This window comes from Paramisgurnus dabryanus, chromosome 22, assembly GCF_030506205.2.
Source record: "Paramisgurnus dabryanus chromosome 22, PD_genome_1.1, whole genome shotgun sequence".
In the NCBI taxonomy this organism is placed as follows: Eukaryota; Metazoa; Chordata; class Actinopteri; order Cypriniformes; family Cobitidae; genus Paramisgurnus; species Paramisgurnus dabryanus.
In genome coordinates this window covers 22,123,675-22,141,098 of record NC_133358.1, presented here as the reverse complement: position 1 = coordinate 22,141,098, position 17,424 = coordinate 22,123,675, and the positions used below count along the sequence as shown (strand labels likewise).

Sequence of the window (17,424 nt, the reverse complement as noted above, 5' to 3'; positions counted from 1 at the left end):
AGAAACCAATTTGAAATGATTTGAGCTTTGTGACATGGTGCATTATCCTGCTGGAAGTAGCCATCATAGGATGGGTACATGGTGGTCATAAAAGAATGGACATGGTCAGAAACAATGCTCAGGTAGGCAGTGGCATTTAAATGATGCCCAATCTGCACTAAGGGGCCTAAAGTGTGCCAAGAAAACATCCCCCACACCATTACACCACCAGCAGCCTGCACAGTGGTAACAAGGCATGATGGATCCATGTTCTCATTCTGTTTACGCCAAATTATGACTCGACCATCTGAATGTCTCAACAGAAATCAAGACTCATCAAGACCAGGCAACATTTTTCCAGTCTTCAACTGTCCAATTTTGGTGAGCTCGTGCAAATTGTAGCCTCTTTTACCTATTTGTAGGGGACATGAGTGGTACCCGGTGGGGTCTTCTGCTGTTGTAGTCCATCCGCCTTTAGGTTGTGCGTGTTGTGGCTTCACAAATGCTTTGCTGCATACCTCCATTGTAACGAGTGGTTATTTCAGTCAAAGTTGCTCTTCTTTCAGCTTGAATCAGTCGGCCCATTCTCCTATGACCTCTAGCATCAACAAGGTGTTTTCGCCCCAAGGACTGCAGCATACTAGTGCGTGAAAATTTCAGTAACTGAGCAGATTGTGAAACACTCAGACCGGCCGTCTGGCACCAACAACCACGCACTCTCAAAATTGCTTAAATCACCTTTCTTTCCCATTCTGACATTCAGGTTGGAGTTCAGGAGATTGTCTTGACCAGGACCACACCCCTAAATGCATTGAAGCAACTGCCATCTGATTAATTGATTAGATAATTGCATCAATGAGAAATTGAACAGGTGTTCCTAATAATCCTTTAGGTGAGTGTACATTTACACATCTGCCACACCTGTAGGGGGCAATATGGTGCATTGCAAGTTATGTAATACTCACACTGTAGTATCTCCTGATGTGGCGGCGAATGTCCAATTGCAGTTTGTTCATTATTCGAATAGGATGGTCCAACACGCTGCCCATACATTGGATGTGACAGCAACTCTTCAAACTGGGCTCTAATGCGCTTCCCTGGAAACAAACAAATTCACTTTTAACACGGCATTTCCCATAAACAACCTACATAACCAGGGCATTTATTCTGTTCACTTGCATTGCCCAAAGAAGCTTTTAAAGGCTATTAAAGCTGACCTATTAGAAATACTCAAAATATAATGTCAATGCCCTTAAAGGGTATCCAAGTAGGAATAAAACACAAAAGCAAAAAAAAGGACAATGCATTAAGCTTTCAACTGCATATCTGGATGACAGCGAGCAACAAACTCCATACTGGGCAGGTGATTTACAGGCTTCGCCAGCTTTTCTGTATCTAAAAAGCATCAGACCTCCTATTGAGAAACAGTGGCAACAACTGTGGTTAAACAGTGGACAAACACTACTGTAGCCTGATATCCTTTCAATCTAACCTCAAATGAGCATTAGCAAAGCTGTTTATGGCGCCCATTATGCCTCCAATAATCTGAAGGGCCGAATCCCCATAAGTGTGTGTGTATATGGCTAATGCGTCAGCACATTCGCTCAAGCTCGCCGTCTCATACAAACACTCATCACTTTTTCTTTTATAGCAGGTCTGCGCTGAAGAGCTGCGTTCAGTTTGCCCTCCGGTAGTCGTGGTGAGCCATTAGCGTTTTATGATCTTTACATCTCTCTTACTGAACGGCACTTTGAGAGGCATCCGTGTGTCTATGCAAATATAGTCGCTCAGCATCTCTAGTTTCCTTTACCAGCGTGTCTGTTTGCATTCCTGTTGCCCTCCTCCCTCTCTCCATAGCAGACTCTGATAAAAATAAGAGGATTTGCTCATCTGTAAGTCAAGGCTGTTCTTTTATGCCTTCCTTTCATCACTCCCCCACACCCTGATCTCCGTTTTAACCCTGTACTCCTAATTATTAGATACCTTATCAGGTGATTACGGAGGCCAACAAAATCATTTGTTAAGAAAAACGCACATGTGCGCACAAAACTGATGTCATGAGGTTGTTAATGAGTTTATTGGTAAAAAGGTGGTCTTGTGATTTCTAATGCAATCTTCATTCATTCCCGTATATTCCCGTTAATTCATACTGTGTATAACATGGTACTGTTGTGTACAGCAAACAAACTCAAAACATTAGGTTATGTAAATGATTCGAGTCACAACCTAACTGAGACAGACTGTACTTGTGTCCCTCAAAGGTTTGTTTTCATTCGCATCAAATTAAATCTGGCGTCTACCCTGACTGAAGTCCAATAGGGTTTGTAATGCATACCAAAGTTGTAGTATGTGTAAATGCCAACCAGTTTTTCCTACAGTTCTGAGCCTTTCCTGGCTAAGAAAGTGCAAAATCTCCAAACAGCTAGGAGGACAGAGATCAGAGCAGTGGCAGAAAGGGTCAATGTCACTTTTTATGAGTCTTAGACAAGAGAAAGCTGCGGATGAGCGTATGTGTGTGTGTCGAGCCTTAATTAGAGGCAGATCACAAACGCTCCTCTAGCCCCCGCTGACCCTGGTCCGGGTATGACGGACATCCTGTGTACTAAAGAGCTCCAGGAATACACCCTGGCGAAATCCCTCTCCCCGCTTATCTCTGCCAAACCCCTATAAATAAAGTGCGCAGCTCTGAAATTAATAGGCCGGTAAAAGCCTAATACAGAGGAAGTAATCACCTGTGCTACTGTTACCCATCATTACACAATATTTAACAGAAAGCTGAAGTACAAACTCAAGACTTGACTGTCCCTGGTTGAGATTTTGCATGCCCGATTAGATCAGGCCCGTTAGGGGAGTGTTGATAACTTACCGTCCCTTCAAAGACGTTGTCATAGATGTTTTCTGTGCCACAATCAGGGCAGGAAAAAGTAAACTTCTCGCAATCACGGTAGCGCTCCTCATCGGTAAGCTGGGCCGGTGCACCCAGGAAATTGTCCCCCTCGTCCTCTCGCTGATGCTGCTGCTGAGCTCGAAAGTGACTTGGGTCAAGCCCTAGACAAACAGGTGACAGACGAAAGCTCATTTTCCTAATCAAAATAAATTGGATTCAAAGGTTTTGCACACTGTAATATTTACATTCATATCCACTTTCTGTGTCGGTTGCAAAGCCTTACACACATTTGTATTTATGGACAGTGGAATAAGATGATGGAAAAGAGAGAGGGTGGGGTACAAGCAAAGCTGAAAGAGGGGAGAGGGCCAGAAAGAAAGTGAAGATGTCAGGGCTGAGGCAAGAGGAGGGAGACTAGCGAATGATAAGAATAAACTGGAAATATAATAAGGGGAAAGAGGCGGGGTAGAGAAAGCGCAGCTATCCGAATTTCCCAGGCAGCTGAGATCATCAAATCATTAAGAGACAGCAGCTGAATCTCCATTTAATCCCCCCAGGTGACACTGAACACTACCAGAGCACGGAAAACAGCCTACGTCCCCCTGGGTAATTTGGCTAAGTGAATAAATGAGCACATAAGTAAGTGTTGACTATGAGACTTCGGGGATTAACCACCGTCTCTAAGGATCAGAGTTTGTTGATGAAGCCTGCTGCCATCTACAGGCAAACATGTGCTATGTCGTTATAGCGATCAACTAAATCTGTGGTTGTATAGACCGAAATAAGGAAGTCACACACAATATAAATTTAATGTAAGACTACTTAAATTCAAACTGTAAACTGAGTGTTCTGAAAGCAAATTAACATGTTGTTAATTGTCAGGTAAAGAAGCAAGCATTTACTTGATATCCTGGTAACATTGTGGGTAGATTAAATGAGTGCCTGAGTTTTGGACGAGACCCTGGCATACCAGGCGACAGCCGGAGGCCTGTTGTCATGGAGACAGTGTGCCAGGGTTCATATAATTTTTAGAGCGACTAAATTTCCACCTGAGGGGGTAAATGGGTTCTCAGCAGCAAGGCAAAGGTAAACAGCGAACTGTCTTACTCTATTTTTGATACTTTGAATGATCTAAAAATCACATTTACAACTCATCAAAACAAAATTGAGCTTAATCTAAAAAACACTTTAGTGTAAAAATGAAACTGTATGCATATAAAATGTAAACATGTTGCTCTTCAAAACAACAAATTAGTAAGAAAGTCAGTATTATGACTATTCAGCAGTATAATAAATACCAGACAGGAAGTCTCACCCAGCCACGTAGCAATAAGCACTGCATCAATACCCTCGATGGGCTCACAGATGCGGCCCACCACAGGGTGCACCTGTTGGGACAGGTAGTACTGGGTGTCCAAGCTGAGACCTTGCTGTTTTTGCAGCTGTTCCAGAGCGTACGCCCTCTGACTGGCTGGTAGGTTTGAACCATCCTAACAAAGAGGAACATTTAATAGTGGGTTTATCTGTGGCGAGACACTGAGTCAAGTGACGTGTGACATCAGAGGATCGAAATGGATGGGTTTCTTACCTGACAGATAATGTAAGACACTGTGTCACCGGCTTTGACCTTCTTGCCACCCTGAGAGTTTATCCAGAGGGCAACGTGAACATGGGGGAGACTCTTTTTGTCGGGGTAGTCCTGGGGGTCCTTAGTCAGTGCCTTGGGAAAAAAACAATACATTCAAAATTCTATTTTTTGCTCAGGACACTTGCATGTTGCATTTCAATCCTTTACCTTATTAATCTCAAACATATTGAGTGGGATACTGCCACTGGCGACCTTCTCTCCAACTTCAATCAAATGTTTCTGAATGTTCTCAACGATGGTGTCGCGACTCTGATCGGACAGAATCTGACCAATCACGTAACTAGATAAAAGAGGAAACAGTTGTGTAAATAACAAGGGCATCAATTGTATAAAGCAGGGAAATGGACATTGTATAGTGAACGAGTTTAATTAATATCAAACACAAAGGAAACGCATATAATAATTGAATCAGTAAATGAATGACTGAACAAACGTTTCCTTTATTTTGATGCATGAAACCGCATTTGTCACGGTCATATTATGGCTGTTTGTATAAAAATACTATATTTGCTAATATAAAAGGTAGATATTAATGTTTTTGTAAGGTATGTTTGTAAAAAACGACTTTAGGAGGTTGCACACCGGACACACAGCTCAGCGCCACGCCTAGTCGCGTCTAGGACAACTAGAGAGGTTTCATACACCGGAAGTGCACATTATATAGCGCAAGCTTAGTCAGATAGCATCTACTTTAAAATGCAAAATATACATTAGCAGCCAATGTTAATAGCTAACGATTTGGGACAAATATGATGTTATTCAGGGTTCACACAGCTTAGTTAACTTCATATATTTCAAGGACCTTTCAAGGACTTTCCAGGTCCAATACCCTCAAATTCAAGGACTAAATAAGGGGACACATTTCAAGTGAGACCAAGGTTACATTGTGTTACCTTTTAAGATAAATGGTTACAGTTCCTTTTTGAGGGAACTTGCGCTGCGTCACTGGGTTACACTTTGGCATATCAAATTCAACCAATGGTAAGGCTTAACAACAAAGACAGGGTGACGCAGGAGCCAAAAAAGTATATATCTGAAATATTGCCAAATGTGGCGTTACAGGGATGCAAGAAGTATGGCAAGGGAGACGCAGCGTCTCGTTCCCTTCTCAGAGAACAACAGTTACATACGTAACACGAGTCATTTTTATGTGTCAAACACAACTATGCAAAAAAGCATTTTGGTATGAATCAACATTCGCATACAGAAGATACAAGCGTTTAAAGCTAACAGTTTAGCACGTGTGCTTAAAGTCTAGAATTTTTATAATATTATCCTACACTACACAGGGAATCATGTGAATTTTATTCCAGAAAACTTCTTGCATAAAATAGATTCAAGCACTTTCAATGACCTGTATCTATCCATGCATATTTTAGAAAAATTCCCAGGGCCTTAAATTCCCCCCAAAATTCACAAATTTTCAAGGACCTGTGGAAACCCTGTGTGCATAAACATTGGTATCTGTAAGTGTTGTGTTATCATTAAACCGAACACAATCCTGACATTAATGTCCCCACAAATAAGCATACTGACTTGCCGCACTCTTTGGCCAGGTCACACCAATCCCTGCGCACAATGTCAAGGCCTTTGAGTTCCTGTTTGGTGGTGTATTTGCCATCTCCTTGGGGTTCAACCATGAGTGCTGCATATTTCTTTTTCTTCAGCAGCAGAAGGGACTTAAACACACCATCGATGTCGATCTCCAGAAGCTTATAGAGCTTATTCACCTCACTTTTCACCTAGACACACACACACACACATTCATTTTATGAGCTGGTTACAGTGAAGTTTGGCTCATCCTTGTTCAAATGGAATGGCTGGTTTAATTCTCTCGCTGTCTGATTGTCAGTGATGTCTCTATTATTAGTGTCACATTCATACACGCATTAGCGCATCACAAAGACTTCACCGCACTCCCCCTGTTTTTCCACATCCGTACCTTGTTTCCCAGTTTGAAGACCTCCTCCAGGTTGGTGCTGTTACTGTTGATCATGATGGAGTCAGTGTCCCCGTATATGACCTCCAGATTCATCTGCGAAGAATAAGCGTAAACCGTCAAACCCACGCACGGTTTACAAATAACAAACACAGCAATTGCAGTTTAATTATTACTGTAACGTACGCTAATCACGACTCACCCTCTGCACCATTTCCTTGGTGTGCATCAAAATCTGCGGGGGACAAAAGACCGCGTGTCAGGGCAAAACACAATAAACCCTAAATACAGAGTAGCAGCCGGTGGAGAACAATATCAATTTCAAAGCGGTCAAAGTAAAACGTCAAACAAACACAGAACATACACCAGCTAGAAATACTATGAAGAAAAACAGCGCACACACACAAACTTCAAACGCGAGTACTCGCACATGCAAAACACACAAAGAATTTAATTAGCGAATCTATTCAGTAATTCAACATTTATCAAAGGGGGAGAGAAAAAGCCTCTGTGATTTGCTTCTAAATGGAGGATAATTGGCTAAGAGGTCTATTAGCTGCACTGAAATGGGGCTCCAAACCCACACACCAGCCGAGTCATTATAAGGCCTAATAGTCTTAATCACCACTGGACTGCATGATGTGTGATAGAGGGAGAGAAAAAGAGGAAGGGTTGTCCAGCTGCAAAGGGGGACCCACGTAAACCACAGCTGTCAGAGAAAAATAAGGAGAAACAAAAGAAAACGATGAAGGGCAGGCAGAGGGAGGTGGAACTGTAGTGTAAGGGAATAAAAACAAGGAGAAAAACCAAGTGTGAGCCAAAAAGTATGCTGTGGCCTAGCAATTAGTACACATGCTCCATATTGAGCCATAGTGCTCAAGTGGATAATGTGGGTTCGAATCTAATTTACACCAAATTGTTCACATATTCTCATTCCTTCCATCATCTGACAGCTTTTTATCTCTTAAATAAACATAAAATTTCTATCAGATGTGTCATCTACAGTATATACACCCTATGGCTGTGTATTGGCAAGAATCTGGCAAAACGATGCATGGGCGGCGATGCATGGGCGGCAATGAGCATGGTAATATACTGGAATATTTCTTGTTTTGAGAATACGATATAGTTTTAAGAAAGTGGTCATCAAAAACACACCACCATATGCAAACCATAGCAAGAACTTCCTGTCACTCTTGAAGTTTGGAGAGAAGACTGATTTGTAGCGGCCAGGATGTAAACTTAAAGGGACACTACACTGAAAATATGCTCATTTTTCCAGCTCCCCTAGGAGTTAAACATTTTATTTTTACAATATTTTTTTTTCGTTTTGGAATCCATTCAGACGATCTCCGGGTTTGGCGCTACCACTTTTAGCATAGCTTAGCATAATCCATTGAATCTGATTAGACCATTAGCATCACGCAAAAAAATAAACAAAGAGTTACTTTGCTGCTGTAACATGGCTGCAGCAGGCACAATGATATTATGCAGCGCCTAAAAATAGTCCCCTGCTATTGAAAGTAACCAAGGGGACTATTTTCGGGCAGTGCGTAATATTACTATGCCTGCTGCAGCCATGTTACGACAGCAAAGTCCTTGATTATTACACCAGAATGAGAGCATACTCACAACTGTTAATTTTCGTCGGCCTTAGTACATGCAACTACAGAAGAGTTAAGTTTTAAATAGGAAAAATATCAAAACTCTTTGGTTATTTTTAGCGCGATGCTAATGGTCTAATCAGATTCAATGGATTGTATTAAGCTATGATAAAAGTGGTACCGCCAGACCGGAGATGACTCCAAAACGGTAAAAACTCTAGGAAAGCTGGAAAATTAGCATATTTTCAAAAAAAGCGGAGTGTCCTTTTAAAGCAAAACAACTGCCATGAATATTAAAATAATAATAATAATAATAAATGACATTGCGTTTAGAGAGTCAATACAGTATCTGCAAACAAAATATCCCAAAACGCACATGTATCGATATTGTCTTATAGCCATTATATACTCTTCAACAGAATAGCAAAAATCCCCCAAAGATAATAAAGAAAAGTGATGACTCTCAAGTAGATTTCTGTCAGACAGACAGTGACAGGCACACAGAGAGACTGTACATATCTGAAGTGTCATAACAACAATGACTGTTTGCTCAGGGTGTCCAGCCCTACACATACACCCACTGCCGCTGTTAAGGCATGCAGGGTGACCTCTATGCGAGAGGGATTCGGACAGGTGAGAGGGTCGGCAGGAAAATAAGGGCCACTAATCTGAGGCCTCAAAGAGACGGGACGCACTACGGCCTGTCAACAGCAATCAACCAAGACACCAGGACGCATGCCCCCAGCACTGACATCCACATGAGAGCCAAGCCCAAGCCCCCTGAGGGACAAGGACGAAGCTATTTCAGAGCATGGGATGCTCCACTCCTTGAAACCAGAGCAGGACTTAAGCATGCTTTATGAGGTGTAACATGCCTCCCTAAGGGAAGCAGGAGGTCAAATCAGAGTAATAACAGAATAGCCGTCTACATTAGCCAACACAGCCAAGGTCACCCCAAGACACACAGTAAGACACATTTAATTAGGCAGGATTGAAGATCGCAAATTGCACGGCTTGCTGTGTGTCATCTGTTCTCATTATTCAGACTGCTTAATTAATGCATTCACATTTTCTGGAAGTGAGTGGTGCTATCATGATGCTCAGGGTGCTTATCCACGATGTACAGTGATGTGGCTGGTTGCCAAGGTGTTGCTATGAATAGTGCCACCACTATTAGGGTGTTGTGATTGATTGCCAGGGTGTTGCTATGGGTGGTGCTGCCACAATGCTTACGGTGTTGTGAGTGGTGGGGCCATGATGTTCAGGGTGTTGTTAGTGATTGCTATGGTGTTTCCAAAATACTTAGGGTATTGTAAATGGTTTCCAAGGTGTTGCTATGTTTGGTGGTGCCATGATGTTCAGAGTGTTGTGAGTGATTGAAAAGGTGTTGCTATGGGTGGTGATCCCATGACGTTCAGGATGTTGTGAGTGGTTACCAGGGTGTTGCTATGGGTGGTGCTGTCATGATGCTTATGGTGTTGTCAGTGGTTGCCAAGGTATAGCTGTAGGTGGGGATGCCATGATGTTTAGAGTGTAAGTGGTTGCCTAGGTGTTGCTATAAATGGTTCCACCACGATGCTTAGGGCGTTGTGAGTGGTTACCAGGGTGTTTCTATAAGTGGTGCTGCTATAGGTGGTACTGCTATAGGTGGTGCTGCCACATAGCTTACGGTGTTGTGAGTGGTTGCCAAGGTGTTGCTATGGGTGGTGTCGCCACAATGTTCAGGGTGTTGCTATAACTAGAGCTCCCACGATGCTTAATGTGAGTGGTTTCCAGGCTAATGCTGCCACAATGTGTATGGTGTTGGTGGTGGTAGCCAAGGTCTTGCTGCCATGATGTTCAGGATGTTGTGGGAGATTAATTAAGTGTTGTTATGGTTGGTGCTAGTGTTGGGCGATATGCCCCATTTTGAGATCGTCCTATCGTCAGCCTGTGAGATCGGCGATACACGATAGTATCGGGGGGCGGGGCAGTAGTTTACTCATTTATTTATTTGTTCATTTATGACAAGACTTGATTGGTGGAAAAAAGAACAAGAGCAACACCGTCATGAATGCATCTTTCTTAAAACTAATGCCATTAATCTGAGTGCGTCATTAAAGCCCAGACGCTCTTTGCGTGCCAGAGAGCGAGAACAGGACACGCGCTGGTTTTAACCCTCTGCGCGCTAACAACCTCTCTAGTGCAAGGAAATGTCAGAGATAGGGCTGCTCAATTATGGGAAAAATCATAATCCTGATTTTTAACACGATTACTTAATGACTGTAAAAACATGCACCTGCGCAGACACACGCAGCGCACATAAAAATAATTAAATGCATTTGTTTAGTGCTGTTGCAGAAGGTTACACGTGTCAAGCAGTGGTGCTCTCAGAGGTGCCTTTTTAAACACACTGGTCCAGCGGAACACAATCATATTTTAAACACGAGGGATGTATTGCTAAAACTCCTTGAAAAGCATATCATAAACAGGATTACTATCTGACTTCAAGTTCAGACAGAGCGCAGCTCTCTGCACGTACGCGAGAGTGGCGCCAATATGCAGCGGGTTATATTTTAAACAAAAGGAATAGTTTGCCTCAGCTCGCATGAAACGCATTAAACCGCACAAATACATAAGGATTACTACTTCAGTTTATGTTTAGACTTCGGACAGATGCGAGAGCGCGTGCATGTGAGACAGAGGGAAGCGTAACTGCTCATCCACGCGCTGGATTTAGGTGCTAGAACGAGTCCGAGACGCGCGCATTAAGTGCATCTGCGTGCAAGAAGGAACTCTCTCTCTACAAGCTCTCCGCGTAAAGTGAAGTACAAACCCTCATGCGAGGAAAAGCATGCAAAACTATGATGATGATGATAATAACAACCATTCGCCAACTATGGTCATGACTATCGCCATGAAAACCTGCCATTGGCGATATGTCGGACGATCGTCGATACACGATACTATCGTCTATCGGCACAACACTAGTTGGTGCTGCCATGATGTTTAGAGTGTTGTAAGTGGTTGCATAGGTGTTGCTATAGGTGGTGCTGCCACATTGTTTACAGTGTTGTGAGTGGTTGCCAAGGTGTTGCTCTGGGTAGTGCCGCCACGATGCTTAGGGCATCAGGGTTGTGAGTGGTTACCAGGGTGTTGCTATAGATGGTGCTGCCACATTGTTTACGGTGTTGTGAGTGGTTGCCAAGGTGATGCTCTGGGTGGTGCCACCACAATGTTCAGGGTGTTGCTATAGGTAGAGCTCCCACAATGCTTAATGTGTTGTGGGTGGTTTCCAGGTTATTGCTGTTGGTGGTGGTAGCCAAGGTGTTGCTTTGGGTTTTACTTGATAAGGTGCAAGGTGTTTATGGGGTGTTTATAAGATACTATGGGTGTTTATAAGATACTATGGAGTTGCTAGGGTGTTCCAGACGATTGCTATACGCTTTTGTGCAAGTCCAAAAAGAGAGAGAGAGAAAAGGTAGATTGTGTCTGAAAAGTCTGCATTATGTTGAGTTGAATGAGGGGTGGTCCCTGCTGTAAGTCGAGTTGTTAAACCCACACCTCAGAAATGAGAGAGGGAGGGGGCAGCTTGTCTTAAAACACATGCCGACCAATACATCTGAGAGAAAATATACAGAAGACACAGAAACTTTGAAGGAGCGCTTAGGTGACTGTTCTTGCAAATCTTAGCTACAGTCAAACAAAAAATACATTGACATTCATGAATCCACTTTGAATAATAGTGCATATTCAAGACAGTCAAGACAAAATTAACTGTGGTTGGTAGCTTTATATGTCAGACACAAAGACCCTTTAACTAAACAGGTAGTTTTTAGCTGTAATTTGGTGCAAAGTAAACCAAAGTAACAGTCAAAATCTGAACTGACTGTGTTCTGTCAATGTTTTGGCCCTTCTGTACAGTAGGCCAACAATGTCTTGATTGACCTTTTCAAAGCTTCTTGTCAAGCTGTGGCAAAAGAGACGGAAGTAGACTGTAATTACAAAGTTCAGCGAATTAGCTATAAAAAAGTAAGCCAAGAGCAAGACGGGAAAGGGGACGGGACACTCTTCTTCACACTGGGGAACACATCTGGAGCGTGACTTAATGAGTGGTCAGGACTAGGGATGTGCATGACATGTTGAGTAGTCGATCTGCAATAGTTATTTGGGAAAAAACCCTATTCTAAGTTTTTATTTTTAAATGCATCACCGCAAGGTGAAACACAAACATCCGAAAATTCTCAGGGCAGCCGCATATGTCGAAATTTCAGTCAAAACCGTTCTATTTCACCATAAACAATCTGAAAACAGGGCTTTAAATGTAAAATACCGAACTTGTACTTTAAGCTGTATTGGTATATGTTTGTTTATTTAATGCGTATTTAAAGTTTTAACTAGGGATCGACCGATATGGATTTTTCAGTGCCGATACTGATTTTTGTTTCATCAGTCTTAGCCGATGACCGATACAGGCTGCCAATTTTCTTGAGCCGATATTGCTTTTGCTCACTCAATTTACATAAAAAAAATTATGATAAAAAATGGCATGTTGTTAAAAAAGAGATGTTATTAGTTTGGACAGTTCTTGCGTTTATTTTAGTCTAGGACTAGTCTTATCCCTGTCTGGGAAACCGCCCCATAGAGATGAGAAATAAAAACCCGCTTTGTTCAGCTATGATAAGCTGTTGGGCCGAGCTTTCGATGTTGTCATGGAAAGGTTGGTTGTTTTTAGTCACATGACCTGCAATCGCTTGCGGCTTCCAGCACTCTGTCTGTAAATAATGCTGGAAAAAAAACAGCAAACACGGAAGCCGTAAAACTCGCAATATATCGGTCTACCACTAGTTTTAACACCACTGGGTTGTCTGATTTTCCCCCAGCATGTGTGTTATTTAGACCACATCACCGTATCATGAGAAATGTGTTTACTTCCGGTTCCTGTAGTTTATTTTAGTGATACAAATGCAGAGCTAAATAAATTCTGTAATGCAGCCAACGCTTTCTTAATCACACCGCATGGGTTTAAAAAAAATTTAAAATATTTTTTTAAATAAAACGTATACACATATACAGAATTTTACTTTAGTGATATGTGAATACTTCCTAATTTTAAGTATTTTGTAAAATCATGACAAAATGGAAAATACATACAAACATCAAATAACTATTCCTTAATAAACATTTAATTTAAATAAACGAATATTCAAATATCAAATATTTAACTACTATATTATTGAGAAATGCCAATCCAAGGGTCATTACAGAGCCTACCATGAGATCACTAATGCCACTGCCACACACATTCAAGCAAATTGCAAAGACGCCTGACCAATCGTTCATGCTTGATGCCTTAATAAACACTTCAATGAATTGCTTCTGGAACGTCACTCGTGATCTACAGTCAAAACTGGTTCACAAAATTAAGGTAGTTTCTTACGAAATGCCCATTACCACTGCATTACCCAACAACTGCACATTCCAATTAAACTTTGATCAATAAAACCTAATGCATTCAGACAAGCTGAAAATACCCTTTTCAAGTTTTTTTCCTGACTCCAAATTGACATCAATAAGCACTTGAAACTATCACCCATAAGACAAAAGTAGCTGGCTCAGAGCACAGTTTGACTGACATGACTAATAGCGTTGGGCAACAAGCCTCCATCTTCCCATAATCACTCCGTCTTTTTGCCCCAATCAACAGGTCTGTCATTAACACATTTATTATTCCCTTCCCAACCATTTCAGGCGGCTCGTGGAATGGTTATAGAAAAACATCGAAGTTTACGGCTGCTGTCGTAAACAGTTAATTCCTTCTCCCCCATAATGCCATTTGCTCACACAGAGGGCATCTGGCCTCCTGTTGGCTTCGGTGGACATCATAGCAGGCATTTTAAGCCCCGGAGCGGCACAGAAACCTTGTAAAAGAAAGTATCTGGTGACGATTGTTTTGAAAAGCTTCCTGCTGAAAAGCATTTTGAGGATGACAGTCCTCTGCCTGAAATAGCAAGAGTCACACAGCACCGTCAGGGTGAAATACATCCACTGTCATCTCTATATCCTATCCCCAGAGGATATGAAACACACACAGACTGGTAGATTTAAACCTCAAATTAATCGCCCATAGCATGCAAACACATTTTTAGGTAGATGTTCATACATCAAAGCAGAGGAAACAAAGTAATCTCTTTGACAATGTACAAATGATCCAGAGGAAGAACACACACTCACTCACACACAACACAAAGACAACTGTACAATGACAGTCATTTATAAAGACACTTAAAAACACATGTGCACACACATTCTGCACAGGCCACGTGGACGCAAATGGGCCGAATTCCACATGTAGCAGTTCATCATATAAGGTCTAAGATCTAAGGAGTAAAATATCCCTGCAAATCCTCTCTCTGATTTAATATGACCGCCTGAAATCACTTTAGCGGGCAGCCTGGAATCGAAAACACGAGGTAAAAATATCGTGCTAAAGAGCACGGTGACCCCTACCCAAACACCAATATAATACCTCCGACAAATACTAAATCAGATTGTGACACTTTATTTATGAAGTTGCTTTACAAACTTCATAAATTATAGATTACAAACTTTTCTGAGAAGCAATTGGTAACATCCACATCAAATGTCGACAACGCACATTAATGCAAAAAATAAAAAATAAATATTATGCATTACATTACACCAGGGTTATCCAAATTGGGGTTCACGAACCCCTGTTGGTTTGCAGGGGAATTGCAGGTGGTTTGTGAGTTAATAAAAAAATAAACAATTACAATTACATAATAAAATGTAAATATATAAAAAAAATAAAATAAAAAAAAATAAATCTGAAAACTAACAAATATATATATTATTTGTTCATCGTGTGAGTATTACAGAACACTACAATATCCAAAAACTGAGAACTTAAACAAAAACAATTTATGTGGCAATAAAAAAATTCAAGTTAAAAATGCAAATGTGCTATTAAATTATTTTAATATTTACTTAAAAACCCAGGGGGTACTTAAAGTAAATAATCTAGGAAAAGGGGACTTGGCTGACAAAAAGTTTGAAAACCCCTGCATTACACAGTTAAATTATATATGCAATTTAATGCCTGTCGTATATCTGCGATGTACTTGATCAACTTTATCATTGAAAATTTGGCAGAACAACTAGCAGCTTGTCAGAGGAAGCTGTGGTGTAAAATGACACGCCATTTCACAGTTTGCTGGACTAATCTGCATCACTGGAACATTGAGTGACACCTCAGCACATGGGATAGGGTGATGTAATTCTTTCCATCTATTCATTAACAAGAGTGATATCAGAGACTGAGAGACAGATGACCTCATTACTCATGAGATAAATTGAAATCTGCACTCAGATCAAAGCAATTTGTTGCCTTCTCTTCCTCAGTAATGCTGGTAGAATTAAGGGTGGCAAACTTCAGAAATATGAATCGGTAAAACGACAGCAAACGTTCACCATTAGATCACAAACTATGCTTAAAGGTTTGCCACCAAAGCTGAAAAGGAATTAGTCAAGGATAACATTTCGCTCACAAAGCTGGCCTAAATTAAAAGGCGCAAAGCTTCTGAAGTAACTTGCGGGAGGAACGTTCGAATCCAAAAATATTCCTTGGTCTCTGTGACTATTTGTTAAGTCCAGCGATATCAGGAGTTAATCCTCAGCGAAGACCAGAGGGTCAAACGGTGCGTGCAACAATGCCTACATGGAAGAGGAGGGGGCACTTATGTCTTATTCTGGAAAGGTTAAAAATGACCTTTGTGATTCTGACAACTGCAAGTGTCGTCTGAGAGAACAGCAAGAAAACAATGTTTACTCAGATGACACCTAACTCAAACCCACCGCCTCCCCCCCATCACCACGACGGTCTGTCTCATCCTGCCAACAGCCGCTCTACATCTGAAGAATTCAAGGACATGGAGTCTGTGACAACATAATTTTGCATGGTTTTGTTTTACCTCCCCTAACCTTAGAAGTCCAGGGACTGGTGGCAAGGCGAGGTGAAAGGTCAGGCCAACTAACGTTCCACAACCATCAGCAGTCCGTAGTGACAGAACTTGTAAACATCACTCGATTAACCTCAGAGCCAACCCTTCCCCCTTTAGCTCCACAGCTGAAGCTCCGTTTTTCACACTGGCCGCCGCACAAAGAACTGAAAATAAAATGTAGGCACATCAATCAGGAGAGAGCCCTCAACATGAAACCCTAAACGCCTATTCCATGGCATGCATCTCATACCAGGGGCGTGCAGGGTTCGCAACAGAACAAATGTTTCTTTGGAAAGGTCAAGGGCCACCGAACGTCACTTCACGAGCGCTAGTAAAGGCTGAACGCGACGGTTCTTGCTAACCAGTCTAATGGAGGATTTCCCCAAGTTGTCACGTAACAAAATGAGCTAAATCATAAGGGCTTAAACCGATGGCACAAAAATACACAGTTCAAAAGAAATTTGTAGTAAAGTCGAGTTTAAAAATAGAAAGTTTATAGTTTTAATTGTAATGTTCTGCTATAGTTTAAAAAAAATCCAAAATGAAAATTTAATTTAGCCAAATAAGCCAAAAAATGCATTTTTTTCAAATAAAGAATAATTTTCGCAACTACGAGGTGCTCCGCTAGTAATGCTGGGAGCAACCAACTCAATTTCTAAATCAAACAGCAAATAAAGCTCAACTTTCTCCATTCCAAACCCTCTAAACTTTACCCACTTCACAGCACCTGCCGACTGAATTTACAACCCTGTGGCAGGTTAGCTCTAAGCTAGCTTCCCAGAAAGCATTAGTTAAATCTATTAAAAGCAAAGCGCTTGTAATATTTATCCTTAAACAATGATGGTGCAGACAGTGGGTCATCCATCAAAACATGGAGCCAACACACCATCTAACTGACAGGATTTAGTGTTTGACGATCGTAAAACTCAATTGTCAAATTAGACAACGGTTACGATCAACATTCTGCTTATCTGGCACCAGTAGAGGAAAGGAAAATTGCCTCTTTGACATCTGGCCCCATTAAATTTTGAAATGTTTCACGACACATCATGCAATGAATCCCTCGAACCCTGGACGCTGATGCCATACGACCTTCATCTCCCCAACGGTGAAACCGGCATATTTGAACAAAACGAGAATCATTATCTGAATACCCTAGAGGTTCCCAAACCCTTTATTTGATCCCAGACCCTACCCTACCAACATATTTTTTTATGTAAATATGAGTTAACACACTTTTATAGTGGAGTAGATTTTATTTAATGAAATGCAAGTGTACTTGCTAGATCTAAAATACTTTATGGTATATCATAAATAACTTTCATTGCTTGTAATTAGTTGGTCCAAACGATTTGGTGTCATTCACC

General features: G+C 41.4%; 1 protein-coding gene across 1 annotated transcript in view; it reads right to left on the bottom strand.

The window, feature by feature from the left end:
- The window catches only part of pola1 (polymerase (DNA directed), alpha 1), a 56,139-nt gene that overhangs the window by 28,883 nt on the left and 9,832 nt on the right, over nucleotides 1-17,424 (bottom strand). Inside the window, exons 27-34 of the mRNA XM_065258266.1 lie at nucleotides 6,656-6,688; nucleotides 6,457-6,549; nucleotides 6,051-6,256; nucleotides 4,662-4,794; nucleotides 4,455-4,586; nucleotides 4,182-4,356; nucleotides 2,846-3,027; nucleotides 945-1,076 (exon numbers count right to left, since the gene is read on the bottom strand). Coding sequence (XP_065114338.1) covers nucleotides 945-1,076; nucleotides 2,846-3,027; nucleotides 4,182-4,356; nucleotides 4,455-4,586; nucleotides 4,662-4,794; nucleotides 6,051-6,256; nucleotides 6,457-6,549; nucleotides 6,656-6,688 — 1,086 coding nt within the window. The remainder of the gene's footprint in view (nucleotides 1-944; nucleotides 1,077-2,845; nucleotides 3,028-4,181; nucleotides 4,357-4,454; nucleotides 4,587-4,661; nucleotides 4,795-6,050; nucleotides 6,257-6,456; nucleotides 6,550-6,655; nucleotides 6,689-17,424) is intronic.